This window comes from Denticeps clupeoides, chromosome 9 (assembly GCF_900700375.1).
Source record: "Denticeps clupeoides chromosome 9, fDenClu1.1, whole genome shotgun sequence".
Classification (NCBI taxonomy): Eukaryota; Metazoa; Chordata; class Actinopteri; order Clupeiformes; family Denticipitidae; genus Denticeps; species Denticeps clupeoides.
Window position 1 is genome coordinate 9,160,499 of NC_041715.1, and position 27,813 is coordinate 9,188,311.

General features: G+C 40.7%; 1 protein-coding gene across 2 annotated transcripts in view; it reads left to right on the forward strand.

Annotated features, from left to right (window-relative positions):
• Window positions 1-27,813, forward strand: part of LOC114796584 (titin, tandem duplicate 2) — a 101,983-nt gene that overhangs the window by 60,086 nt on the left and 14,084 nt on the right. For both annotated transcript variants that reach the window (XM_028990868.1, XM_028990869.1), the window contains 18 exons: window positions 20-17,467; window positions 17,749-18,336; window positions 18,416-18,718; window positions 18,799-19,095; window positions 19,178-19,465; window positions 19,560-19,859; window positions 19,944-20,246; window positions 20,352-20,657; window positions 20,739-22,505; window positions 22,581-22,874; window positions 22,982-23,266; window positions 23,359-23,658; window positions 23,766-25,832; window positions 25,914-26,216; window positions 26,308-26,613; window positions 26,725-27,015; window positions 27,107-27,406; window positions 27,499-27,804. In XM_028990868.1, the coding sequence (XP_028846701.1) occupies window positions 20-17,467; window positions 17,749-18,336; window positions 18,416-18,718; window positions 18,799-19,095; window positions 19,178-19,465; window positions 19,560-19,859; window positions 19,944-20,246; window positions 20,352-20,657; window positions 20,739-22,505; window positions 22,581-22,874; window positions 22,982-23,266; window positions 23,359-23,658; window positions 23,766-25,832; window positions 25,914-26,216; window positions 26,308-26,613; window positions 26,725-27,015; window positions 27,107-27,406; window positions 27,499-27,804 (26,052 nt within the window). The remainder of the gene's footprint in view (window positions 1-19; window positions 17,468-17,748; window positions 18,337-18,415; window positions 18,719-18,798; window positions 19,096-19,177; window positions 19,466-19,559; window positions 19,860-19,943; window positions 20,247-20,351; window positions 20,658-20,738; window positions 22,506-22,580; window positions 22,875-22,981; window positions 23,267-23,358; window positions 23,659-23,765; window positions 25,833-25,913; window positions 26,217-26,307; window positions 26,614-26,724; window positions 27,016-27,106; window positions 27,407-27,498; window positions 27,805-27,813) is intronic.

Genomic DNA, 27,813 nt, shown 5'->3' on the forward strand with positions numbered 1-27,813 from the left:
ATTCATCATATCTTGTCAGGTGTGCCTGGATCTCCAGTTAATCCAAGAGTTACCGATACAACTAAAACTACAGCAGAAATTCACTGGGGCAGACCACATTTTGATGGTGGACGTGAAATAACAGGATACTTAGTTGAATTTAAAAAGGAGGGTGAGGAAGAATGGATCAAAGCCACAACAGAATCTGTACTGAGGATTACAGAATTTGTTGTTCCAAACCTACAGTGTGGAGCAAAATATAATTTTAGAATTAGTGCAGTGAATGCAGTAGGAGTTGGAGAACCTACACAAATAGATGAACTTACTGAAATAGTTGAAAGAGCAGAAGAACCTGATCTAGAGCTTGATGCTGAACTAAGAAGAACACTAGTTGTCAGAGCTGGATCATCAATTCGCTTATTTGTTCCTATTAAAGGACGACCCGTTCCTACAATCACATGGACTAAAGAGGAGTCACCACTTAAAATTCGAGCAAGTGTTGATAATACTGAGTCCTATACCCTCCTAGTAATACCTGATTGCAACAAACATGATGCCGGAAGATATGACTTGACTTTGGAGAGCTCTGCTGGAAAAAAGACTGCTTGTGTCAATGTTAAAGTACTGGATTCACCTGGACCCCCATTAAATTTGAAGCCCACAGCCATTAATAAGGAAAGCATTACGCTTCAGTGGGAAATGCCACTTGTTGATGGAGGTTCCAAGATTACAAATTATATAATTGAGAAACGAGAATCCACTCGTAAAGCATATGCTACAGCAATAACACAATGTGATAAATGTTCTGTTACAATCCCAAATCTGGCAGAAGGTTCCGAATATTACTTCAGAGTTTCTGCTGAAAATGAATTTGGCATTGGTGAAGCAATCGAAACTCCGGATCCAATTAGAGCTTCTCAGGCACCATCTCCTCCTGAATCCATCACAGTAACTGATGTTACAAAGAATTCTGCAAGTTTGGCATGGACTAAACCCAAACATGATGGCGGTAGTAGAATTACTGGATATGTAATTGAGGCGCAGAAGAAAGGTACAGACCAATGGTCACATGTCACAACAGTGAAGACCTTTGATTTCACCATTAAAAACTTAAATGAAAACGAGGAATATATATTCCGTGTCATGGCTGCAAATCTATCTGGCCGTAGCAGTCCACGACAGAGCAAATCTACAATTATCAAGGAACAAAACACCGAGCCGGAGTTTGACCTGCGTGCCGTCTGTCAGAAAACAGTCATCGCAAAGGCCGGGGATGATATAAAGGTTGAAGTACCCATTTCAGGACGTCCAAAACCAACAGTCTCTTGGCAGAGGGATAATCAAGCTCTTAAACTAACACAGAGAACAAATGTTGAAAATACTCCCACCTCAACTATCTTGAAGATTACTGAATGTGTAAGAAATGACAGTGGAATATATTCCGTCACAGGCAAGAATGTAGTTGGCTCTGTAACAGAAAACATTACCATCAAAGTGCATGACGTGCCTGGACCACCAAAAGGACCAATTAAGTTGGACAAAGTTGCTCCTACATTTATTGAGATTTCATGGGACACACCTGAAAATAATGGAGGAGTACCAATAAATAATTACATTGTTGAAATAAGGGAAACCACAAGTCAGACGTGGGTGGAGCTGTCTACATCAGTTATTAGAACAACATTTAAAGCAATCCGTCTGACCAAAGGAGTGGAGTATCAATTCCGCGTCAAAGCAAAGAACAGATATGGTGTGGGGCCTCCCATCACATCAGAGTCTGTTGTTGCAGCAAATCCATTTAAGGCTCCTGGACCCCCAGGAACTCCCAAAGTTGTAGCTTTCACAAAGGATACTATGACCATTGCATGGAACGAGCCTGTTTCTGATGGTGGAAATGAAGTAATTGGATACCATGTTGAAAGAAAAGAGAGGAACAGTATAGTTTGGCACAAGATCAGCAAGTCCCTAGTGAAAGGTAACATGTTTAAATCAAGTGGACTGGAAGATGGAATTGCTTATGAGTTCAGGGTGTCAGCTGAAAATATGGCTGGTATTGGCAAACCAAGCAAGTCCTCTGAGGCAATGCTTGCACTTGATCCAGTTGATCCACCAGGTCAGCCAGTTCCAATCCATGTAACTAAAAATGCCATCACAGTTAAGTGGACAAAGCCAGAGTATGATGGTGGATTCAAAATAACTGGATATGTAGTGGAAAAGAGAGATCTTCCATCTGGGCGATGGATGAGGGCTAACTTTACAAACATCATTGAAACAACTTTCACTGTCAGTGGACTCACGCAGGACGCATCCTATGAATTCCGTGTACTGGCCAGAAATTCAGCTGGTGCTGTGAGTAATCCCTCTGACCCATCAGATGCTATCATCTGCAAAGATGACATTGTGGAGCCCAGGATTATGGTTGATGCTAAATTCAAAGATGTTATACTTGTTAGAGCTGGAGAAACATTCAAACTTGAAGCAGACATAGCAGGTCAGCCATTACCATCGATGGTCTGGACTAAAGATGGCAAAGATGTTGAGAAAACCTCAAAGCTAGATATAAAAATGTCAGAGCTCACAACAACCCTTCTCAACAAAGATTCACTACGAAAAGATGGAGGTGAATTTGTTTTGACCGCTACAAATGTTGGTGGTTTTGCCAAGCACATATTTAATGTAAAAGTTCTGGACAGGCCAGGTCCTCCAGGGGGACCCCTTGCTGTTTCAGATGTTACAGCTGACAAGTGTATCTTAACATGGACACCACCTTCAGATGATGGAGGTGCAAAAATTGAACATTATGTTGTTGATAAGCGTGAGTCAAGTAGACTTGCATGGACAAATGTGGCATCTGACTTGCAGACCACACAATACCAAGTCACAAAACTGCTCAAAGGAAATGAATACATTTTCAGAGTAATGGCAGTTAACAAGTATGGAGTTGGAGAAGCACTCGAATCTGTGCCAACTATTGCAGAAAATCCATATGTCCCACCTGATTCTCCTCAAACCCCTGAGGTAACTGCTATCACAAAGGATTCCATGATTGTCTGTTGGGGTGCACCAAAGAACAATGGAGGAAGTGAAATATCAAACTATCGCATAGAAAGACGAGATAGAATTGGTCTCCGCTGGGTTAAATGCAACATGAAACCTGTGATAGGTTTGCAGTTCAAAGTAACTGCACTTGTTCCAGGGCATGAATATGAGTACAGAATTTTTGCAGAGAATGCAGCCGGAATCAGTGTACCTAGTTCTTCTAGTCCTTTCTATAAAGCCACCGACACCCTCTTCCAGCCTGGCCCACCAGGAAACCCACGTATTTTGGACACAACAAAGTCTTCCATTACTATTGCATGGAATAAACCAGTATATGATGGTGGCTCTGAAATCACTGGTTACATTATTGAAGTATGTCCACTGGAAGAGGAAGAATGGGCAATTGTTTCTCCAAAAGAAGGGCTAAAGGCAACATCATTTACAATTACTAATCTAAAAGAAAATCAAGAGTACAAAATTAATATTTCTGCTGTCAACAGTGAAGGAGTCGGAGAGGCAGCAGCTGTACCTGGTTCTCCCAAAGCAGAGGATAGGCTGCTACCACCAGAAATGGACCTTGATGCAGATCTTCGAAAAGTCGTTTGTCTTAGAGCTTGTAACACACTGAGACTCTTTGTACCAATCAGAGGAAGACCAGTACCAGAAATAAAATGGACCAGAGAAAATGATGAACCTCTTGAGAGAGCCACAATTGAAAATACATCATCATACACATTGTTAGTTATTGGAAATGTCAACAGATCTGACAGTGGCAAATATATTTTATCTCTGGAAAACAGTTCAGGAACAAAGACAGCCACTGTGAATGTAAGAATTCTAGATACTCCGGGACCACCACAACATCTCAAGATAAGCAAAGTTACTAAGGAATCTGTGTCGCTTGAATGGGAACCTCCACAGAATGATGGTGGTACAAAAATTAAGAATTATGTAGTAGAAAAACGTGAAGCAACAAGGAAAGCATATGCCACTGTCAATGCTCTTTGCCACAAAACAAGTTGGACAGTTGATCAACTTCAAGAAGGGTGTAATTACTATTTCAGAGTCCTTGCTGAGAATGAATATGGAATTGGTCAACCAATAGAGACCAGTGAATCAGTTAAAGTCTCTGAAAAACCACTTCCACCACGGAAGATTACACTTCAGGATGTAACAAAGAATAGTGTTACTCTGTCTTGGGAGAAACCTGAGCATGATGGAGGAAGCCGAATTGGAGCTTATGTTGTAGAGATGCAGGGCAAGGGAAGTGACAAATGGACTCAAGCTGTAATTGTGAAAGTAACAGAAGCTATTGTTTCTGGTCTGACACCTGGTGAACAGTATATGTTCCGTGTCTCAGCAAAGAATGAAAAAGGATCAAGTGATCCACGCCAAATTGGAGTACCTGTTATTGCCAAGGACCTTGTAATTGCTCCATCAGTCAAATTGCTGTTCTCTACTTTCAGTGTCATTGCAGGAGAAGACTTGAGCATAGATGTACCTTTTAATGCTCGTCCAAAAGCTACAGTTTCATGGGCTAAGGATGGAGCTCCTCTAAAAAGAACAACCAGAACAAATTTCTCCTCAAGTGAGAAAATGTTAAATCTTTCCATTAAAGAAGCCTGTAGAGATGATGTTGGTCATTACGTCATCAAACTTTCCAACTCTGCCGGAGAGACAACTGCTGACATTGGAGTTATTGTTCTCGACAAACCTGGTCCACCATCTGGGCCAGTAAAAGTGGAAGAGGTGACTGCTGATAGTATAACAATTTCTTGGAAAACACCGGAATATGATGGGGGATGTCCTATCAACAACTACATAGTAGAAAAGAGAGACACATCAACAAATGTTTGGCAGATTGTTGCTTCAAATCTTGCAAGAACAAAGATAAAAGCTGGACGACTGAAGACTGGATCAGAATATCAATTCCGAATTACAGCTGAAAACCGGTATGGAAAGAGTCCTCTACTTGTTTCAGAATGTGTTGATGCCCAGTATCCATTCAAAGTTCCAGGACCACCTGGCACACCCTTCATACAATCCTCAACCAAAGACAGCATGGTAGTTGTATGGAATGAGCCTGTAAATGATGGAGGAAGCTCTGTTGTGGGATACCATCTTGAAAGAAAAGAAAGAAACAGTATTCTTTGGATTAAGCTTAACAAGAGTCTAATTCAAGACACAACATTCAAGACTACTGGCCTTGAGGGGGGCGTTGAGTATGAATTTAGAGTTTATGCTGAAAATATTGTTGGCATTGGAAAAGCAAGTAAGGTGTCTGAAGGACATGTTGCAAGAGATCCTTGTGATCCACCTGGTACCCCAGAGGCTGTGAAAATCACAAAAGACTCTGTCAAAATTGTTTGGACAAAGCCAGAATATGATGGTGGCAGCAAAGTAACTGGGTATATTGTTGAGAAAAAGGAGTTACCGGAAGGCCGCTGGTTGAAAGCTAATTTCACCAATGTTATTGAAACCGAATATGTTGCAACTGGTCTTGTTGAAGGCCAGAACTATGAGTTCCGTGTTATTGCAAGAAATGCAGCTGGAGTTTTCAGTATGCCCTCATATAGCACAGGCCCAATAACTGCAAAAGATGAGATTGATCCACCACGCATCAGCATAAATCCTGAATATACTCAGACAATTGTTGTTAATGCTGGAGACACTTTCAAAATAGATGCCGATGTTCATGGTAAACCAACTCCAACTATCCACTGGATAAAGGGAGAGCAAGAATTATCAAACACGATTCATCGTGAAATAAAAAATAGTGACAGTACAGCTTGTTTGATCGTAAAGGAGGCTAAACTTACTGATGGAGGCACATACACACTGCTTCTGAGGAATGCTGGAGGAGAAAAGTCTGTTAATGTGAAGATCTGTGTTTTAGACAAACCTGGTCCCCCTGAAGGACCAATTTTTGTCACTGGTGTCACAAGTGAACAGTGTTGCCTTACCTGGAAGCCACCACTCCAAGATGGTGGAAGTATAATATCTCACTACATTGTGGAGCGACGAGAAACAAGCAGACTGATTTGGACTGTTGTTGATCCCAAAGTACAAACAACTGTTTTAAAAATAAAGAAACTCCTAGAAGGAAATGAATATATTTTCAGAGTTCTGGCGGTAAACAAATTTGGAGTGGGGGAGTCGCTTCAGTCTGAAGCAGTACTGATAAAGGATCCATTTATACCACCAGATGCGCCAAAGGGGGTTGATGTGTCTAATATTAAAAAGGATTCAATGGTGATTACCTGGGAACCACCTACAAATGATGGCGGATCTCCTGTAACCGGATATATAATAGAAAAGCATGACAAAGAGGGTGTAAGATGGACCAGATGTAACAGAAGCACTGTAACTGACGTTACCTACAAAGTGAAAGGACTCCTTGAAGGCCATGCCTATGAGTTTAGAGTTGCAGCTGAGAATGCTGTTGGCACTGGTGAACCAAGCTCTCCTTCAGTTTATTTCAAGGCATTTGATCCTGTTTTCAGACCAGGCCCTCCAAGTAATCCTAAAGTGACCGACATGAATAAAACCTCTGTTATGCTAGCATGGGGTAAACCTATATTTGATGGAGCTTCTGAGATTCAGGGTTATATTGTTGAGGCCTGTGAAGCAAAAATTTCTGAGGACGAGAAGAAAAGTGAAGAAAAGGAAGAAGAGAAAACCGAACAATGGACTATTTGCACACCTCCAACTGGTGTTAAACAGACACGGTTTACTGTTGAAAATCTTAAAGAGAAACAAGCATACAAGTTCAGGATTTGTGCTATAAACAAGGTTGGAGTTGGTGAGCATGTAGATGTCCCTGGACCTATTACACCAGAAGACAAAACTGAAGAACCCGATCTTGACATTGATCCTGAACTTCAAAAAGTGGTCAGTATTAAGGCTGGTGCTTCTTTGAGAGTGTTTATTCCTATCAAAGGACGACCTTCACCTGCCATCACATGGGCGAAAGATGAGGGTCCACTGAAAGAAACTGCTCAAACTGAAGTCACCAGTACTTATACATCTCTCGTCATCGACAGTGTGACTAGATTGGATAGTGGAAAGTACACAGTCACCGCTGAAAACTCCACAGGTACAAAATCTGCTGTTATTGTTGTAAGGGTTCTTGATACACCGAGCGCTCCTATTAACCTTAAGGTGCAAGAAATTACAAAAGAATCCGTAACACTCTCGTGGGAGCCACCACTTATGGATGGTGGAGCTCATGTTAAAAATTACATCATTGAGAAGCGTGAAAGCACAAGAAAAACATATTCAGCAGTAGTCACCAACTGCCATAAACTTTCTTGGAAAATTGAACCACTTCAAGAGGGCTGCAATTACTACTTTAGAGTACTTGCAGAAAATATGCACGGTATTGGCCTCCCTGCAGAAACAGTAGATCCACTGAAAGTATCTGAAGTTCCACAAACCCCTGGAAAAATTACAGTGGTTGATGTAACAAAGTCCAGTGTTTCTCTCACATGGGAAAAACCCATCCATGATGGAGGCAGCAGAATTATCCAATATCTTGTTGAAATGCAAGTTAAAGGAAATGAAAAATGGTCTGGATGTGCAAATGTGAAAACTTTAGAAGCTGTTGTCAAAAATCTGAATCCAGGAGAAGAGTATATTTTCAGAGTTATTGCAATCAATGAAAAAGGAAAGAGTGATCCAAGAACTCTTGCTGTTCCTATTCAGGCAAAGGATCTTGTAATTGAACCTGAAATCAAGCCTGCATTTAGTAACTACAGTGTTCTGGTAGGTAAAGATCTCACAGTTGAAATTCCTGTTGTTGGGCGTCCTGCCCCAAAGGTAACCTGGACGAAGGATGGATCTGCACTCAAAATAACTTCTAGAATAAACATTGTAAATACTCCACATCTCACAACAATCAACATTAAAGAGGCCGCAAGTGAAGATGGAGGCATGTATGGCATTTCTGTCTCAAATGCAGTTGGACAAAGGGATGCAACTATTGAAATTATCACTCTTGATAAACCTGGTCCACCAGTTGGACCTGTTAGATTTGATGAAATTACTTTACAAAGTATAACAATCTCATGGGATCCACCAAAACATTCTGGTGGCTGCTCAGTTTCAAACTACATTGTACAAAAGAGAGACACAACTAGTGCAACTTGGGAGAATGTTGCACTTTCAGTAGCAAGGACAACACTGAAAGTACCAAGACTGAAAGCTGGAGCTGAATATCAATTCAGAATTATAGCTCAGAATCGCTATGGCAAAAGCTATGCGTTAGAATCCAAAGCTGTGGTTGCTCAGTATCCTTACAAAGAACCAGGCCCTCCTGGCACTCCATTTGTTTCAGCTCTTTCAAAGGATCACATGGTTGTGGAGTGGAATGAACCAATTTCAGATGGTGGTAGTGGTATTATTGGCTATCATCTTGAGAGAAAAGAGAGAAACAGTATTTTGTGGACTAAAATCAATAAGACTCTTATTCAAGAAACAAAGTTCAAGACCAGCCCACTTGAGGAAGGTATTGAATATGAATTCAGAGTATATGCTGAAAATATTGTGGGCATTGGAAGGTGCAGCAAAATCTCTGAAGGATATGTGGCACGTGATCCATGTGATCCCCCTGGCACCCCAGAAGCAAGCCATGTAAGCAACAATTCAATAACAATCCAATGGACAAAGCCAGAATATGATGGAGGAAGTGCAATCACTGGTTATATTGTGGAGAAACGTGATCTTCCAGAGGGACGATGGATGAAAGCAAATTTCACAAATGTAATTGAAACTCAGTTTATTGTTACTGGGCTAACAGAAAGTGGCAAATATGACTTCAGAGTAATTGCAAAGAATGCTGCAGGCACAATAAGTAAGCCATCTTATAACAGCGGACCTATCACTGCAATGGATGAGGTGGAACCACCAAAATTCTCCATTAATCCTGAATTTACTAAACCAATTGTGGTAAATGCTGGAGACACATTTAAGCTTGATGCTGATGTGTATGGAAAGCCAGTACCAACTATTCAGTGGTTCAAGGGTGATAAACAAATTGAAAATACCATTAGGTCTGAGATTAAGAATACAGATGTCCATGGTATGTTAACCGTAAAAGATGCTATCAGACAAGATGGAGGACAGTACACTCTTGTACTCACTAATATCGCTGGAACACAGACCATTCAGTTCCAAGTAAGAGTACTAGATAAACCTGGACCTTGTGAAGGACCACTTCATGTAGCAGGAGTATCCTCTGATAAATGTACCATCTCATGGAAACCACCCATTCATGATGGTGGCAGCAATATTTCACATTACATAATTGAGCGACGAGAAACCAGTCGTCTTGCTTGGACAGTCGTCTCTAGTGAATGTAACACCACAGCATACAAAGTGACCAAGCTACTTGAAGGAAATGAGTACATGTTCCGTGTTATGGCTGTAAGTAGTTATGGTGTTGGTGAGCCAATTGATTCAACTCCAGTCATAATGAAAATTCCATTTGTTCCTCCTGGATCACCACAAATGATAGAAGTAACAGACATTGCAAGGGATTCCATGACCATACGCTGGACAGCACCTGACAGTGATGGTGGAAGTGAAATTGTTAGCTACCACATTGAGAAGAAAGATCGTGCAGGCATAAAATGGACCAAGTGTAATAGACAAAAGGTCAAAGACCTATGTTTCAGAGTTGGCAGCCTGACAGAAGATCATGAGTATGAATTCAGAGTGGCAGCTGAAAATGCAGCTGGAGTAGGTGAACCAACTTTACCTACCTCATACTATAAAGCTTGTGATCCAAAGTATAAACCTGGCACGCCCACACATGTACACGTCATAGATACAACAAGCACCTCTATTTCAATAGCATGGGGAAAGCCGCTTACTGATGGTGGAAGTCCAATTCAAGGCTATATTGTTGAGATCTGCAAAGCTGACGAGGAAGAATGGACTCTATGCACACCACCAACTGGATTAAGAATTAATAAATTTGAAATATCTAAACTTCAAAACCAACAAGAATATAAGATTAGAGTATGTGCAATTAACAAATTAGGTGTCGGAGAACCTGCTGACCTGCCTGGATCTGCAAAACCTGAAGAAAAAGTGGAAGCTCCTGAGATTCAGCTTGACTCTGAATTAAGGAAAGGAATTGTTGTCCGTGCTGGAGGATCTATTCGAATTAATGTGCCTTTTAAGGGAAGACCAGCTCCAGAAATTCAGTGGTCTAAAGATGAAGGAGAGATAACAGAGAAGGCAGTCATTGAGAAAGGTCTGAACTACACCCAACTGTCAGTTGACTCTTGTGACAGAAGAGATTCTGGAAAATACACTTTAACTCTTAAAAACAGTAGTGGCACAGTGTCTGAATTTGTTTCTGTTAAAGTATTGGATACACCTAGTGCTCCTCTTAACATGAAAGTGACAGATATCAAGAAAGATTCTGTGACATTGGTTTGGGAACCCCCCCTAATTGATGGGGGTGGCAAGATTAAAAATTATGTTGTTGACAAGCGTGAATCAACAAGAAAAGCATATGCTAATGTCACCAGCAAATGCTTGAAAACAACATACAAGGTGGAAAATCTTGTAGAAGGAGCAATGTATTATTTCAGAGTTATGGCTGAGAATGAATATGGGGTTGGTTTACCCACTGAGACAAAGACAGCATCAAAAGCTTCTGAGGTCCCTCTGCCAGTTGGAAAAGTATTTTTGACCGATGTATCTAAAGTCAGTGCTTCTTTGACATGGGATAAACCAGAACATGATGGCGGTAGCAGGATTGTGGGCTACATAATAGAAATGCAACCAAAAGGAACTGATAAATGGGGTGTAGCGACTTCTGTGAAAACGTGCGAAGGAACTGTCACTGGACTAAGTTCTGGTCAGGAGTATTCATTCCGTGTTTTGGCTTACAATGAAAAAGGAAAGAGTGAACCAACACCTCTGGCTGCACCTGTTATTGCAAATGATATGACAATTGACCCAACTTTTAGGTTGATGTTCAACACTTACAGTGTCAAATCTGGTAATGACTTCAAGCTGGAAATTCCAGTTTTTGGACGTCCCAAACCAAAAGTCACTTGGGCAAAAGATGGACAGTCTCTAAAAATATCAAGTAGAGTCAACATTTCAAACACACCAACATCAACTACGCTACAAATTACAGAAGCCAGTAAAGACGATTTTGGAAAATACTCAGTCACAGCCACAAGCACATCTGGCACTACAACAGAAGACATTGGACTTATAATTCTTGACAAACCAGGACCTCCCACTGGACCAGTTAAAGTAACTGAAGTGACAAACAGTTCTGTCTCTATCTCATGGGGCCCTCCAGAGTACACAGGAGGCTGTCAGATAAAAAATTACATTATTGAAAAAAGGGACACTACAACAACTGCGTGGCAGGTTGTGACAACCAACATGGCAAGAACCACAATCAAAATCACCAAACTAAAAATGGGAGGAGAATACCAGTTCCGAATCTGTGCTGAAAACAGGTATGGAAAAGGTCCTCCTTTGGATTCAAAGGCTATTGTAGCTCAGTATCCATACAAATCTCCTGGACCACCTGGAACACCTATTCTCAAATCTGCAACAAAAGATCAGATGATTATTGAATGGAATGAACCAGTAAATGACGGCGGAAGTCCAGTTATTGGTTATCATCTTGAGAACAAAGAAAGAACTAGCATAATTTGGACTAGGCTGAATAAAACTCTTATCACTGACTCCATTTTCAAGATAAGCAATCTTGAAGAGGGTGCTGGTTATGAATATAGAGTTTTTGCAGAAAACATAGTTGGTATTGGTAGATCAAGCAAAGTGTCTGAAAGCTTTGTTGCACGAGATCCATGTGATCCACCAGGTACTCCTGAGGCAGTTGCTATTTCCAAGAACCACATAGTCATCCAATGGACAAAGCCAGAATATGATGGAGGCAGTAAAGTTACTGGCTATATTGTAGAGAAGAAAGATTTACCTGAAGGTCGCTGGATGAGAGCAAACTTTACCAATATTATTGAGACAGAATTTTCAATCACTGGTTTAACCGAGGCCCAGCAGTATGAATTTAGAGTAACTGCAAGAAATGCTGCAGGTATTTTCAGTGAGCCCTCCGACAGCACTGGACCAGTCACTGCTACAGATGAAATCGAGCCTCCAAGCGCATCTATGGATCCTAAATACAAAGATGCCATAATTGTCAATGCTGGAGAAAACTTAATTCTAGATGCAGATATTCACGGCAAACCAGTTCCAGATGTCTTGTGGATGAAGGAAGGAAAAGAAATGGAAAAGGCACTTAGGATTGAAAGAAAAACCACTCAGAAAAAGGCATCCATTACAATCAAGGACTGCACAAAGCAAGACAGTGGGAATTATGCTCTCAGTCTCGCCAACTCTGGTGGAACAAAGGTAATACCAATTACAGTAAGGGTTCTCGATAGACCAGGCCCACCTACCGGTCCACTCCGTATTACTGGAGTCACTTCTGATTCATGCAATTTATTCTGGGCTGAGCCTTCACTTGATGGTGGAGCTAAAGTATCTCACTACATTCTTGAGAAGAGAGAAACTAGCAGGCTTTCTTGGACAATGGTTGACGTAAACATTGAGGCTGTTAGTTTCAAAGTCACCAAACTTTTGCATGGTGATGAGTACATTTTCAGAGTTATGGCAGTTAATAAGTATGGCACTGGTGAACCTCTGGTGTCTGATCCAATTGTAGCACGTAACCCATACAAACCTCCAAGCTCATCGTCACCTCCTGAAGCAAGTGAGATAACCAAGGATTCAATGGTCCTTACTTGGAGTAAACCAGAATCTGATGGTGGAGCAGAAATTGCTTGCTATCATCTTGAAAAACGTGACAAAGATGGAGTTAGGTGGACTAAATGCAACAGACAGAAATTGACTGATCTACACTTCAAGGTAACAGGACTTTCTGAAGGACACTTCTATGAGTTCCGTGTTTCTGCTGAAAATGAAGCTGGTATAGGAGAATGTAGTGATCCGTCACTATTTTACAGAGCAATTAATGCTTTAACACCACCAGGACCACCTCATCATCCAAAGGTAACAGACCACACAAAGTCGACAGTTTCCCTTGCCTGGAGTAAGCCTTTATCTGATGGTGGTGCCTACATTAAAGGTTATATTGTTGAGATGAAAGAGGTGACTGCAGAGGAATGGAACATTTGCACACCTCCTGCTGGTGTTCAGACAACTCGCTTTACTATAGAGAACCTGAAAGAAAATGCAGAATATAATTTCCGTATTTGTGCCATTAATTCTGAAGGAGTTGGTGATCACGCTGATGTTCATGGCTCAGTTGTTATAGCTGAAAAAGTGGAAGCACCGGAGATTGAACTAGATGCAGACCTGAGAAAGGTTGTAAGTGTCCGGGCAGGTGGATCATTGCGCTTGTTTGTCACGATAAGAGGAAGACCTACACCTGCAGTTACGTGGGAAAAAGCAGAGGAGACTCTAACTGACCGGGCACAGATTGAATCAACAAGCTCTTATACAATGCTTGTAATTGATAATGTCAACAGGTTTGACAGTGGAAAATACATTCTAAATCTTGAAAATACCAGTGGAACTAAGTCAGCATTTGTCAATGTGAGAGTGTTAGACACACCAAGTGCACCACAGAAGTTCGAAGTAAAGGATGTAAAGAAGGACTCAGTTACCCTGTGTTGGGAACCTCCTCTGATGGATGGCGGAGCTAAAATAACAAATTACATTGTGGAAAAGAGAGAATCAACACGGAAAGCCTTTACAACTGTAATGTCTAACTGCACCCAGACATTTTTCAAGATTGATGAACTGCAGGAGGGAGGAATTTTCTATTTCAGAGTCTGTGCTGTTAATGAGTTTGGATGTGGTTTAATGGCACAAACTAAAAATCCAATTAAGGTTGCCCAAGTACCAATGTCTCCAGGAAAGGTAACCCTTGTTGATGTGACTAAATCAAGTGCAACTCTCACATGGGAAAAGCCTGCACATGATGGTGGAAGCAAAATTATGTTTTACAATGTGGAAATGCTAACTAAGGGCAATGACAAATGGACCGTTGGCACTACTGTAAAGGTTTTAGAATCAACTGTGACAAACCTAACACCCAATGAATCATATTCATTTAGAGTTATTGCTTTGAATGAAAAAGGCAAGAGTGAACCAAAGGAACTTGGTGTTCCTGTCATTATAAAAGAAATTGAGATTGAACCGTCAGCCCATATGCTCTTTAACACATACAGTGTAAAGGCTGGTGATGATCTTACTATTGAGATTCCAATCAGAGGTAGACCTAAGCCTGTTGTTTCATGGAAGAAAGATGGACTACCATTGAGACTAACAACATCAACTACAATTTTGAATACCCCAACATCAACAAAAATTGTCATTAAAGAAGCTTCAATCGACCATGTTGGCAAATATGAAATCACACTTGCTAACACAGTTGCTACAAAAACAGTGGAAATTGGAGTGATTGTCCTTGATAAGCCAGGTCCACCCTCTGCAATCAAAGTTGATTCCATTACTAATGACAGCATAACATTATCATGGAGTCCACCTGAATACGATGGTGGATGTTCAATCAACAATTACATTGTTGAAAAGAGAGACACCAATTCAACAGCTTGGCAAATAGTTTCTTCAAATGTGGCAAGAACATCCATAAAAGCTACTCGCTTGACACGAGGCTCTGAATATCAGTTCAGGATATACGCTGTAAATCGCTATGGAAAGAGTCAAGGAAAGGATTCTCCATCAATTACAGCACAGTACATATGTAAACAGCCTGGTCCACCTTCTACACCAATTGTTTCACATGCAACTAAGTCTTTCATGATTGTCACTTGGAATGAGCCTGTCAATGATGGAGGCAGCAATGTGCTTGGATATCATTTAGAACGTAAGGAAAGAAGCAGTATCCTTTGGTCAAAAATGAACAGGAGTCTTATAAAAGACACAGAATTTAAAGTGACTGGCATTGAAGAGGCTATGCTTTATGAATTCCGTGTCTACGCTGAGAACATAGCTGGAATTGGAAAAGCCAGCAAAGCTTGTGAGCCTGTAGCTGCAAGAGATCCATGTGATCCTCCAGGTCAACCAACAGTAACTAGCATGACAAAAACATCTGTTTCCCTCTCTTGGACAAAGCCAGAATATGATGGTGGAGCCAAAGTTACTGGATACACAATTGAACGTAGGGATCTTCCAGAGGGCCGCTGGATGAGATGTAATTTCACCAATGTCCCAGAAAACTACTTTGATGTCACTGGACTTACAACTGATCAACAGTATGATTTCCGGGTTACTGCAAAGAATGCAGTTGGCTCTTTCAGTGAGCCATCTTTCAGCACAGGCCCTATCACAGTAAAAGATAATGTAGATCCCCCACGCATCATGATGGATGTGAAGTTCAGGGATGTAGTGGTTGTGAAAGCAGGAGAGACCTTAAAAATCCATGCTGATTTTGCTGGACGGCCTCTGCCAATTGCATTGTGGACAAAGGATGGCAAAGAGATTGAGCTAAAGGCAAGAATCCAAGTTTCTGGAACAGACACCAGCACTACAGTAACAATCAAGGACTGCATTAGAAGTGATTCTGGGCAGTATGTTTTGACATTACAGAATGTTGCTGGTAGCGTTTCAATGCCTGTGAATTGCGTGATCCTAGACAAACCAGGCCCATCTGCTGGACCTTTAGTAGTATCCGGCATTACTGCTGAAGAATGCAACTTAACTTGGGGACCACCTCAAGAAAAGGGTGGTGCTGAAATCACTCATTATGTGTTAGAAAAAAGAGAAACAAGTCGCCTTGCATGGACATTGGTTCATGGAGAAGTGAAGAAAACTGGCTTCAGAGTTACCAACCTTCTCAAAGAAAATGAATATATATTTAGAGTTTTAGCTGTTAACAAATACGGAAATGGTGAAGCCCTTGAGAGTGATGCTATCAAAGTCTGTGATCCCTTCACTTTCCCAGCAGCTCCAACAAATGTGGAAATCTTAGATGTAACTAGTGAATTTATGGCACTTTCTTGGGCAAAACCTGCAAGTGATGGAGGCAGTGAAATATTTGGGTATATTATTGAAAGACGTGAAAAATCGAGTATACACTGGATCAGAGTAAACAGAGAGCTTACATGTGACCTTAAATACGAAGTAACCAAACTCCGGAAAGGTTGTGAATATGAGTTCCGGGTGTATGCAGAAAATGCAGCTGGACTTAGTCTGCCTAGTGATCCATCTACACTAGCTCGGGCTGAAGATAAACTGGACGTGCCCGCTTCACCTACTAAACCAAAAATTGTTGACTCAACAAAGAACTCTGTTTCTGTTTCTTGGAATAAGCCTTTGTCTGATGGTGGAACACCAATCCTAGGATATAGTGTGGAATATAAGAAAACTGAAGATGAGGAATGGACCACTGCTGTTCAGATCACAAAGAATATGGAGTTCATTGTCTCTGGATTGACAGCTGATGTGGAATACGTATTTGCTGTCAAAGCAATAAATAAAATTGGTGTCAGTGATATCTCTCCTGTCTCAGAGCCACAGGTAGCAAAGGACAGAGAAGAAGCACCTGTGTTTGATGTTGATATAGAAATGCGCAAGACACTGATAGTCAAGCATGGACACTCGTTCACACTGACAGCACCATTTAAAGGAAAACCTGTGCCTTCTGTATCTTGGAGTAAGGAAGACGTAGACCTCAAAGAAAGAGCAACTGTAGATTCAAGTGCAACTAGATCTTCTCTAACTATTGAACATGCAACCAGAAATGACTCAGGAAACTATACAGTTACAATAGAAAATGGAATTGGAACAGCATCATTGCCAATTATTGTAAAGGTGCTTGATTCTCCTGGAGCCCCAATTAATATTAAGGTAAAAGATGTCACAAAGGACACAGTAACTGTTACATGGGACGCACCAGAAAATGATGGAGGCGATCCAGTGAAGTCATATCATGTTGAAAAACGTGAAGCAAGTAAAAAGGCTTGGGTGACTGTCACTAATAACTGTCATCAAATGTCTTACAAAGTTGAAGACCTGCAAGAAGGTGCAATCTATTACTTCAGAGTTCTTGGAGAAAATGAATATGGCTTGGGTGTTCCTGTTGAAACAAGAGAGGGAACAAAAATCACAGAGAAACCAAGTCCACCTGCAAAACTGGGTGTTACTGCAGTGACAAAGGACAGCATCACCTTGGCGTGGACTCGACCAGAGCATGATGGAGGAAGCAGAGTCACAAGTTATTTGATAGATGCTGTTGAAAAGGGGCAAACAAAGTGGGTGAAGTGTGCCACAGTAAAGACCACCAGCCACATAATCAAAGGCTTGAGAGAAAATGCAGAATACCTCTTCAGAGTTCGTGCTGAGAATCATGCTGGGCTCAGTGAACCCAAAGAAATGATTATCCCTGTCATTGTCAGAGAACAACTAGGTAAGTGAACTAATTTTTTTATTATCTTCTATGTTAGATTGTTGTATTACTGCATAGTCTATATTTTCAGAAGTTTAAAAAGACAGAAGCATACAATTTAATATATTTCGGATCTGTGTGCTTTTATATGACGATTTCTGAGTAAATGTCATTCCTAATACTTGAGTGGATTAACAAGAAAACTGATTATGTCTAAAGAGCTTTGATTTGCTTTGTTTTGTAATAATCAGTTAGCAAAAAGAAATTGTATGATTAAAACATTTTTTTTATGGTTTTTACAGAGGCCCCAGAGTTCGACCTGAGAAACTTCCCACGTAACACTGTTTATGTAAGGGCAGGATCAGATTTGACATTTGAACTTCCTCTCACTGGAAAGCCACAGCCAAAAATTGCCATTTCAAGAAATAATGTTCCTGCAAAGACAGGAAAGAGGTTTAGCTTTGAAGTGACACCTGTAAGTCTGCTTATTAACCTGAAGGAGAGTATTTCAAGTGATGCTGGAAAATATGACATTGCAGCCTCCAATTCAAGCGGAACAACCAAGATATTTGTAAATATACTGGTCCTGGATCGACCTGGTCCACCTGTTGGTCCTGTTGAAATTGGAGAAGTAGGCGAAACATCTGCCTGCCTGAAATGGCTTCCCCCTCTGTACAATGGTGGCAGCCCAGTTACAAACTATGTTGTACTGAGACGTGAAACAAGCACCTCCGCTTGGACAGAAGTTAGTTCTACAGTTGCAAGAAGTGCTGTTAAGGTTACAAAACTGACTAAAGGAGAGGAATATCAGTTCAGGATAAAAGCAGAGAACCGCTTTGGAATGAGTGACCACATTGACTCTCAGCCAGTCACTGTGAAACTTCCATACAGTAAGATTTTTATACCTTAAAATTGCTCTTGTTTGTTTGTTTGTTTTTGTCATCTTTAAATATTTATTCTATGTTTCAGCTATTCCCGGACCACCATCAACTCCATGGGTGAGCTTTGTATCAAGTGAGAGCCTGACTGTTTCTTGGCATGAGCCAGTTGTAGATGGTGGAAACCCTGTCTTTGGATACCATGTTCAAATGAAGGAAAGAAGCAGTATCTTATGGCAGAAAGTTAATAAAACAGCATTACCTGGAACTCAAATCAGAGTTGCAAACATATGCCCTGGAATGATCTATGAATTCAAAGTTTCAGCTGAAAATGCTGCTGGCATTGGAAAACTCAGTAAAACTTCAGAAGAAGTCCTTGCAATTGATGCTTGTGGTAAGTAATAGCATTGCTTACCTTTTCATTCTTTAGTCAACATTAACCAAGTGCATTAACAATGTCTTTTCTTCCTTCAGACCCTCCAGCCAATGTCAGGGTCTCTGAGGTTACAAAGAATTCAGTTGGCCTTACCTGGCAAAAGCCTCCTTTTGATGGTGGTAGCAAGATCACTGGATACATGGTTGAAAGGAGAGATGCTCAAAATGGCAGATGGACAAAGGCTAACTTTACCAATGTCATTGATACAAACTTTACTGTGTCAGGACTGTCACAGGATCAATCATATGAATTCAGAATTTTTGCCAAGAATGCAGTTGGTTCAATTAGCAATCCATCTCTCATAGCTGGACCAGCAACTTGTGTTGATATAAGTGGTAAGTTGACCTATTTAATTTTTGTTATAGTATTACAATACATGTGCAATGTGTTATAACAGATTACTGTATTCATTTTCAGGTGCTCCAGTAATTGATCTTCCCCCAGAGTACTTAGATGTTGTACAATACAAAGCTGGAACCTCTGTCAAAATAAGAGTTGGAATAGCAGCTAAGCCTTTGCCAACAATCGAATGGCTCAAGGATGGCACAGAATTAGTTTCAAGTGCTCAGCTATCTATTGAGAGCATGACTGATTCATCTGCAATTCTTATCAAAGACACAACTCGCCATAACACAGGATCATATGAAATTAAAATTAAAAATGTATTTGGCACCGCATCTGCAACTATTAGAATACAAATTCTTGGTATGTATTCCTTTCCATTTTAGTTTTTAGTATTTAAAAACATACGTAATACATACATTTCTCTGTATTAATGTTTGTGTATATTTTTCAACAGACAAGCCTGGACCTCCTGTTGGAAACATTGAATTCAGATCAGTTTCAGCAGACAGGATAATTTTATCATGGGAGCCAGTTGTTGAAGATGGTGGGGCTAAAGTAACTCATTATATTGTTGAGAAACGAGAGACGAGTCGGACAGTTTGGTCAACCATTTCTGAAGAGCTCAAAGAATGCACAGTTTCTGATCAGAAATTGGTCAGAGGAAATGAGTATGTTTACCGTGTAAGAGGTGTTAACAAGTTTGGTCTTGGTGAGCCCTTGGAATCTGAGCCTGTTATTGCTAAAAATGCATTTGGTAAGAATAAACATAAAAAGAAAAACATATGTGCTTCATTTAAAACTAAATTTAATATTGGCTGACCGGAACAATCTTTTACAGTTACACCTGGTCAACCTCATACTCCAGAAGTGACAGAAATAACCAAAACCTCCATGCAAGTTGTGTGGGACAAACCTGGTGTTGATGGTGGCAGCATGGTAACTGGCTATTATGTTGAGAGACGCAATAAGAAGAGTCTGCGTTGGAAAAAGGTCTTCAAAGATCCAATTACTGATACTACACTAAAAGTCCATCACCTCACAGAAGGAAATGAATATCAGTTCCGTGTATCTGCTGTCAATAAAGCTGGCGAAGGACCATTCTCAGATATATCTGACTTCTATAAGGCTGCTGATCCTGTTGGTAAGTATTGCAATACACTTTAACCATGTAATTGGAAAGCTAACTGTCCGAATTTGTTCTTCATATTGAACTATACTGTTGCTAATTGTTACTTTCACCTTCCAGATCCCCCATATGAGCCATCTAAACTTAGAGTTGTTGATTCAACTAAAACATCAATCACCCTTGCATGGTCCAAACCAGAATATGATGGAGGAAGTGAAATAACAAGTTATGTTGTTGAGAAAAGGGTGGCAGAGGAAGAACAATGGACTGTAATAAGTCAAAAGGGAGAAGTGAGAACCACAGAGTATGTTGCATCAGGTCTAAAGCCAGATGTTGACTATTATTTCCGTGTGTCAGCCATTAATTGCGCTGGTCATGGAGATCCAATAGAGATGGAAGAGCCAGTTCAAGCAAAAGACATTCTTGGTATGTATTTACATTTTTTAAGGATCACATTGTGTAGTTTTGTTATATAATATATAAGATATTTTATTTTTGTTTTTACAGAGGAGGCACAAGTTGATCCAGATGTTGCTATGAGAACACATTACATTGTGAAAGCTGGAAAAGATGTGGAAATTATGGTTCCTCTCAAAGGAAGGCCTCCACCAAGTGCCTCTTGGAAGAAAAATGATAATAATATCGACAACGACCCAAAATACGACATTCACAACACAGACACATCTTCTGTTCTTGTGATACCTCAGGTTACAAGAAATGATACTGGAAAGTATACAGTTGAAATACAAAATGGCATAGGACAGCCAAAGTCACTCACATTGTCCGTGAAAGTCCAAGACACTCCAGCAGCCTGTAGGAATTTGGTGCTAAAGGATGTTACTCGAGGCAAAGTGACACTTTGCTGGGAAGCACCTCTTCTTGATGGTGGGGCTGAAGTCACTAATTTTGTAATAGAAAAGAGGGATTCTTCTAAGCGAGTTTATTCTTGTGTAACAAGCAAATGTACAGAGACCTCTTACACAATTGAAGAGCTGTCTGAGAAGGCCTCTTTCTTTTTCCGAGTATTAGCAGAAAATGAAAATGGATTAGGAGACCCTTGCGAGACGGCAGAACCAGTAAAGGCTACTGAAACACCTGGCCCAATTAAAGACCTTTCGATGAAGGATTCATCAAAGACATCTGTGACACTTCAGTGGAATAAGCCTGATTATGATGGGGGCAGCATTGTTACTGAATACATAGTTGAAAAGAAGCTTAAAGATGAAGATGAATGGACAGTTGCTGGCACCAGCAAGCAGTTGCAGTACGAAGTAACCAAACTGAAGGAGCTCACAGCTTTGTTCTTCAGAGTGTGTTCGAAGAATGAGAAGGGTCTCAGCGACTTCACTGAAGTTGGCCCAATTACAGTGAAGGACTATGTCATTACACCTGAGGCAAACCTTGAAGACTATCCAAATGGAGAAATTAGTGTACGTCTTGGTCATAATGTTCATATTGAGTTGCCATATAAGGGTAAACCCAGACCAGGTATAGCCTGGCTGAAAGACAACTTACCTCTTAAAGAAAGTGAACAGGTACGCTTCAAGAAAACAGAGACCAAAGCAACTCTAATGATTAAGAACATAACAAAAGAAAATGGCGGAAAATACACTCTTACTCTTGACAACAAGGTCAGCAGGAAATCTTTTCACATACAAGTTATTACACTTGGTCCACCCTCCAGACCTATAGGACCTATTCGTTTAGATGAGGTCCGAGCAGAAACCATTGCAATATCTTGGGATGAGCCAAATGATAATGGTGGTGGCGAAGTGACCTGCTACAGTGTTGAGAAACATGACACATCTCAGACAGACTGGAAGATGGTTTGTTCTACTGTATTGGGAACATCATTCGTAGTGCCCAACCTTATTAAAGGAACCCAATACCAGTTCAGAGTATGTGCTGAAAACCGTTATGGTGTGAGTGAACCAATTGTTTCTCAAAATGTGATTGCCAAACATGAATTCAGACCACCAGGACCCCCAGGTCTGCCTTTTGTTTACAATATTACCAATGATGGTATGACAATTCAATGGGATGCACCTGTTGTTGATGGAGGATGTCCAATCCTTGGTTACCATGTGGAGAAGAAGGAGAAAAACAGCATTATGTGGCAGAAAGTCAATACACTTATTGTAACTGAAAAGGAATACAGGGTCATTGGATTAATTGAAGGCCTTGAGTACCAATTTAGAGTGTATGCTCAAAATGATGCTGGATTTAGTCGCATGAGTGACGCTAGCAAGTACAACACAGCTGTTTCTCCAGTCGGTAAGTTCTGATAAAGAACGGATGATCTTTTTTTTTTTCCTATGCAACATGCTATAATGTTTTTTTTTTTCATAGATCCTCCAGGCACACCTGATTATACTGACATTACCAGTGAATCTGTTGCTCTGAAATGGGATGCACCTAAGCGTGATGGAGGAAGCAAAATTGTTGCCTACAATGTTGAGAAACGTCAAGGAAAGGGACGCTGGTTGAAGAGTAACTTCACTGATGTCAGTGAATGTCAGTTCACCGTCACTGGACTTGCTTGTGGTGAACGTTATGAATTCAGAGTTATCGCTAGAAATGCTATAGGCACAGTGAGTCCTCCTTCACAGTCCTCTGGTTATATAATGGTCAGAGATGAAAGTGGTGAGTACAAAATGTTCATATGATATGATAGATAGATAAATAAATAAATAAATAAATAAATGATCATTATCTAAAATTATTACATTTGGCTTTGTTTTCTATTTCAGTTTCTCCAAATATTCAATTTGGACAAGAGTACTTTGAAGGGGTGTCTGTCAAAGCAGGGGATAATATAAAACTAAAAGTTATTATCACTGGAAGACCAACACCTAAGGTTATATGGTTCAGAGATGGCATTGAAATAACGAAGAAAATGATGGACATCACAACAACTGCTGGATCAAGTATTCTCTTCATAAGAGATTCTGACCGTAGCCACCGTGGAGTATACTCTGTAGAAGCCACAAATGCCTCTGGGTCCAGGAAGGAGCAGATTAATGTCCTAGTCTATGGTTTGTTTTCATAATTAAATGCCTTTTGATTACTTAATTTGACAAGTATTAAATAACTGTCTAAAATGTATCATATCTTCTTAAATCTTCAGATACACCTGGGGAACCAGTGGGACCTATCAATTTCTCAAATATTTCTGAGGGCAAAGTAACACTATCATGGAATCCTCCTGAGAATGATGGTTGTTCTCCAGTTACTCATTACATCATTGAAAAGCGTGAGACTTCAAAAATATCATGGGCACTTGTCTCAGATCAATGTGAGGAATGCACATACAATGCGTCCAAATTAATCAAGACAAATGAGTACCAGTTCAGAGTTTCAGCTGTCAACAAGACAGGTGTTGGCAGACCAGTGGAATCTATACCAGTAATTGCACAGATGCAATTTAGTAAGTGTCCCATCAGCATATATCATGTTCTCATTGTATACAGTTTGTTATAATTTTGTGTTCATTCAAATAATACTTATTCATAGAAACATAATATTTTTTCCAAGCTTATCCAGATGCACCTGGTACCCCAGATTCAACTGAAATTGATGGAGAAAGCATAACAATTTCCTGGACACCTCCAACCCATGATGGTGGAAGTGAAATTAAGTATTATATTGTAGAAAAACGTGAGAAGAAGACTGGACGGTGGATGAAGGTTATGTCTAAGAAACCCATCACGGAATGTGCACACAGAATCGGAAATCTTGTTGAAGGAACAGAATATGAGTTCCGTGTAATGGCTGTGAATGATGCTGGAATTGGATTACCCAGCAATATGTCAATGGCAATTAAATGTGCAGAGCCTACAGAAACACCAGATGCTCCTTCCATTGTAAATGTCAAAGATTCCACAAATACATCTGTCAGCTTAGAATGGACCAGGCCTGGATGGGATGGTGGAATGGAAATTCATGGATACATTGTTGAAATGCGCAAGAGCAGCGAACAAGAATGGCACAGAGTCAACGAAGACCTGTGCACTACCACCAAATATGTTGCAACTGGTTTGGAATCTGGTGCAGAGTACAATTTCCGTGTTTGTGCCACCAACAGTGTTGGAAAAGGAGAAAGCTGTGAAATTTCTGAGCCCGTGCAAGCTGTTGATAGACTGATGGCGCCAGAAATTGACATTGATGCAAGCTTTAAACAGACCCATATTGTCAAAAGTGGTAGCTCTGTCTGTCTTAGTGTTGGCTTTAGAGGAAAGCCCCCTCCAGCAGCCAAATGGGTGAAAGAAGATGGTGAACTCAGCATCATGGCAGACATTACTACTACAGAAAGTTACACAATGCTGAGCTTGGAGAACTGCACCAGGAATGAAACTGGAAAGTACACCCTCTCTCTTGATAACAGCAGTGGCAGCAAAACTATAACAGTTACTGTGAAGGTCTTAGACACACCTGGACCCCCAGGACCACTCACATTTAAAGATGTTTCTAGAGGAGCTCTAACACTACTATGGGATGCTCCAATTAGTGACGGAGGTGCTCGTGTTCATCATTATATTGTAGAAAAGCGTGAAGCCAGCCGTCGCACATGGCAGGAGGCAGGTGCCAAGTGCATTCAGCCTATTCTAAGTATTTCTGAACTTCTTGAAGGGGTGCCATACTTCTTCAGAGTCATGGCTGAGAATCAATACGGTGTTGGTGAGGCTTATGAAATGCCAGATCCAGTTGTTGCTACAGCAGAACCTGCCTCACCTAAAAGACTTGACATCATTGACACCACTGATACATCAGCTACTCTTGCTTGGCTTAAACCTGAGCATGATGGTGGTAGTCGTATCATTGGGTACACCATCGAGGCTAAAGCCAAGGGTACAGATAAGTGGGTGGTTAGTGGTAACACCAAAAATATTTGTACTGTAATAGAAGGTTTAGTACACAACACAGAGTATGAGTTCCGTGTGAAAGCTAAGAATGATGCAGGCTTCAGTAAAGCAAGAGAGGCATCATCTTCTGTTATCATAAAAGAGCCTCGTATTGAACCAACTGCAGATCTCAGTGGAATTAACAACCAGCTCATTACCTGCAGGGCTGGTGGATCTTTTACAATTGATGTCCCTATCAGTGGCAGGCCTGCACCAACTGTCATCTGGAAACTTGAAGAAATGAGACTTAAAGAAACAGATAGAGTATCAATTAAGACTTTTTCAGGTAGGACAACGTTGACAGTTAAGGACAGCATGAGAGGTGATGGTGGACGATATTTCCTGACCCTTGAAAATGTCACTGGAGCAAAGATCTTCACTGTGAATGTCAATGTAATTGGAAGACCCAGTCCACCTGAGGGGCCAATTGAAATTTCCTCAATAACATCTGAATCTTGTGAGATTGCATGGAGTGAACCTGAAGATAATGGTGGCACTGATATTACCAACTACATTATAGAGAAGCGCGAATCTGGCTCCACTGCTTGGCAGCTTGTAAACTCCAGCGTGAAGCGCACAACATTCCATGTCTCCCACTTGACAAAGTATATGCAGTACACCTTCCGAGTCAGTGCAGAAAACAGATTTGGTGTGAGCAAACCAACTGAATCAGAGACGATAGTCGCAGAACATCCATTTGGTAAGTGCCACTCTTTTCAACTGAGTTACCTATGTAAGACTGAAAAAAAAACATTATGCCTTTTTTTCTGTCTTTTAACAGTTCCACCTGGTCCACCAACTCGGCCTGAAATATTTAACGCAACTGCCAACAGTATGACCATTCGCTGGGAAGAGCCATACCATGATGGTGGCAGTAAAGTGACTGGTTACTGGATTGAAAAGAAAGAGCGTAATACAATTCTTTGGGTGAGAGAAAACAAGATCCCATGTTTTGAGTGCATCTACAAGGTTGAAGCCCTGGTTGAAGGCCTGGAATATCAGTTCAGAGTTTATGCCATGAATAGTGCAGGCCTTAGTAAGGCAAGTGAGGCTTCAAAGAGAGAAGTTGCCCAAAATCCAGTGGGTGAGTACATCTCAAAGAGAATTGTTCTACTTTAGATACATTTTTACATATATCATGTTTACTGACAAATCCATATGTGAAATTATCACAGATCCTCCAGGAAAGCCGGAAGTAACAGATGTATCAAGATCAACAGTTTCGATCAAATGGTCCGTACCATTAAATGATGGTGGATGTCCAATCACAGGTTACATTGTTGAACGGAAACCATACACCGTCACTGGAGAAGGCCGGTGGTTGAAATGTAACTACACAAATGTTACTGACACAAATTTCAAAGTCACTGCACTAGGAGAAGGAGAGGTTTATGAATTCCGAGTCATTGCTAAAAACGCAGGAGGAGTGCTCAGCTTGCCATCAGAATCAACAGGGCCAGTGACATGTAAAGCTGAATACAGTAAGCATTTTGAACATTCGTAGTGTTTACCAGTATCAATATTTCAATAATATTACTATTATTAATAATAATGTTTGTCAGCGTGCAAGTAATGTTATTTATCATTTGTAGCTCCACCAAAAGCAGAGCTTGACAGTAAACTTCAGGAGGACACTGTTACAGTAAGAGCTGGTTCAGACCTTGTTCTTGATGCTTCTGTTGGTGGTAAACCTGAACCTAAAGTCAGCTGGTCCAAGGGAAAGAAGGAGCTTGAGATGTGTGAGAAGTACTCATTGCAGTACACCAGCACCCGGGCTTTAGCAATTATTAAATTCTGTGACCGTGATGACACTGGGAAGTATGTCCTGACTGTGAAGAATGCAAGTGGAGTCAAGACTGCTGAAGTTAAGGTTAAAGTACTTGGTATGTCTAATCCTTTATTGTTTTCTATTTCAAAGAACAATAACGTACTTGCCGGTGTTCCATGATCACTATAATGTTCATATTTTTCTAGATACCCCTGGACCATGTGACGGCCAGATAAAAGTCAGCAATGTGACTAAAGAGAAATGTACACTATCATGGAAAGCTCCTCTGGAAGATGGTGGTGACCCAGTTGCTTATTATGTTGTGGAGAGAAGGGACACCAATAGACTCAATTGGGTTATTGTGGAGTCAGAATGCAAAGCTCTGTCATGTGACATCACAAGGCTTTTCAAGAATACGGAATACATTTTCCGGGTCAGAGGTGTAAATAAATATGGATCTGGTGTGCCACTGCAGTCTGAGGCCATTATTGCAAGAAACTCATTCAGTAAGTTCTTAAAAATTATTGCTTACTTTTTAAAAATAAGAATAGCCACAACTGGATCTCATTTTGGTTTAATTTTGTCTGTTAAATTGCAGCTGTGCCTTCACCCCCGGGACCACCTGAAATACTTGCTGTTGGAAAAGATTTTGTTTCAATTGAGTGGCTAAAACCAGAGAATGATGGTGGCAGTGAAATTACTAGTTACCTAATTGAGAGGCGTGAGAGGAAGAGCATTAGGTGGATCAAGGTTAACAGAGATTCTATTCTCAAGGATACAAGTTTCAAGGTCACAGGTCTTCAAGAGGGCAACATCTACCAGTTCCGCATTACGGCAATTAATGCAGCTGGTGAGAGTTTGCCAAGTGAACTATCCATGTATGGTGTCTGCAGAGTTGCAACAAGTAAGAGTT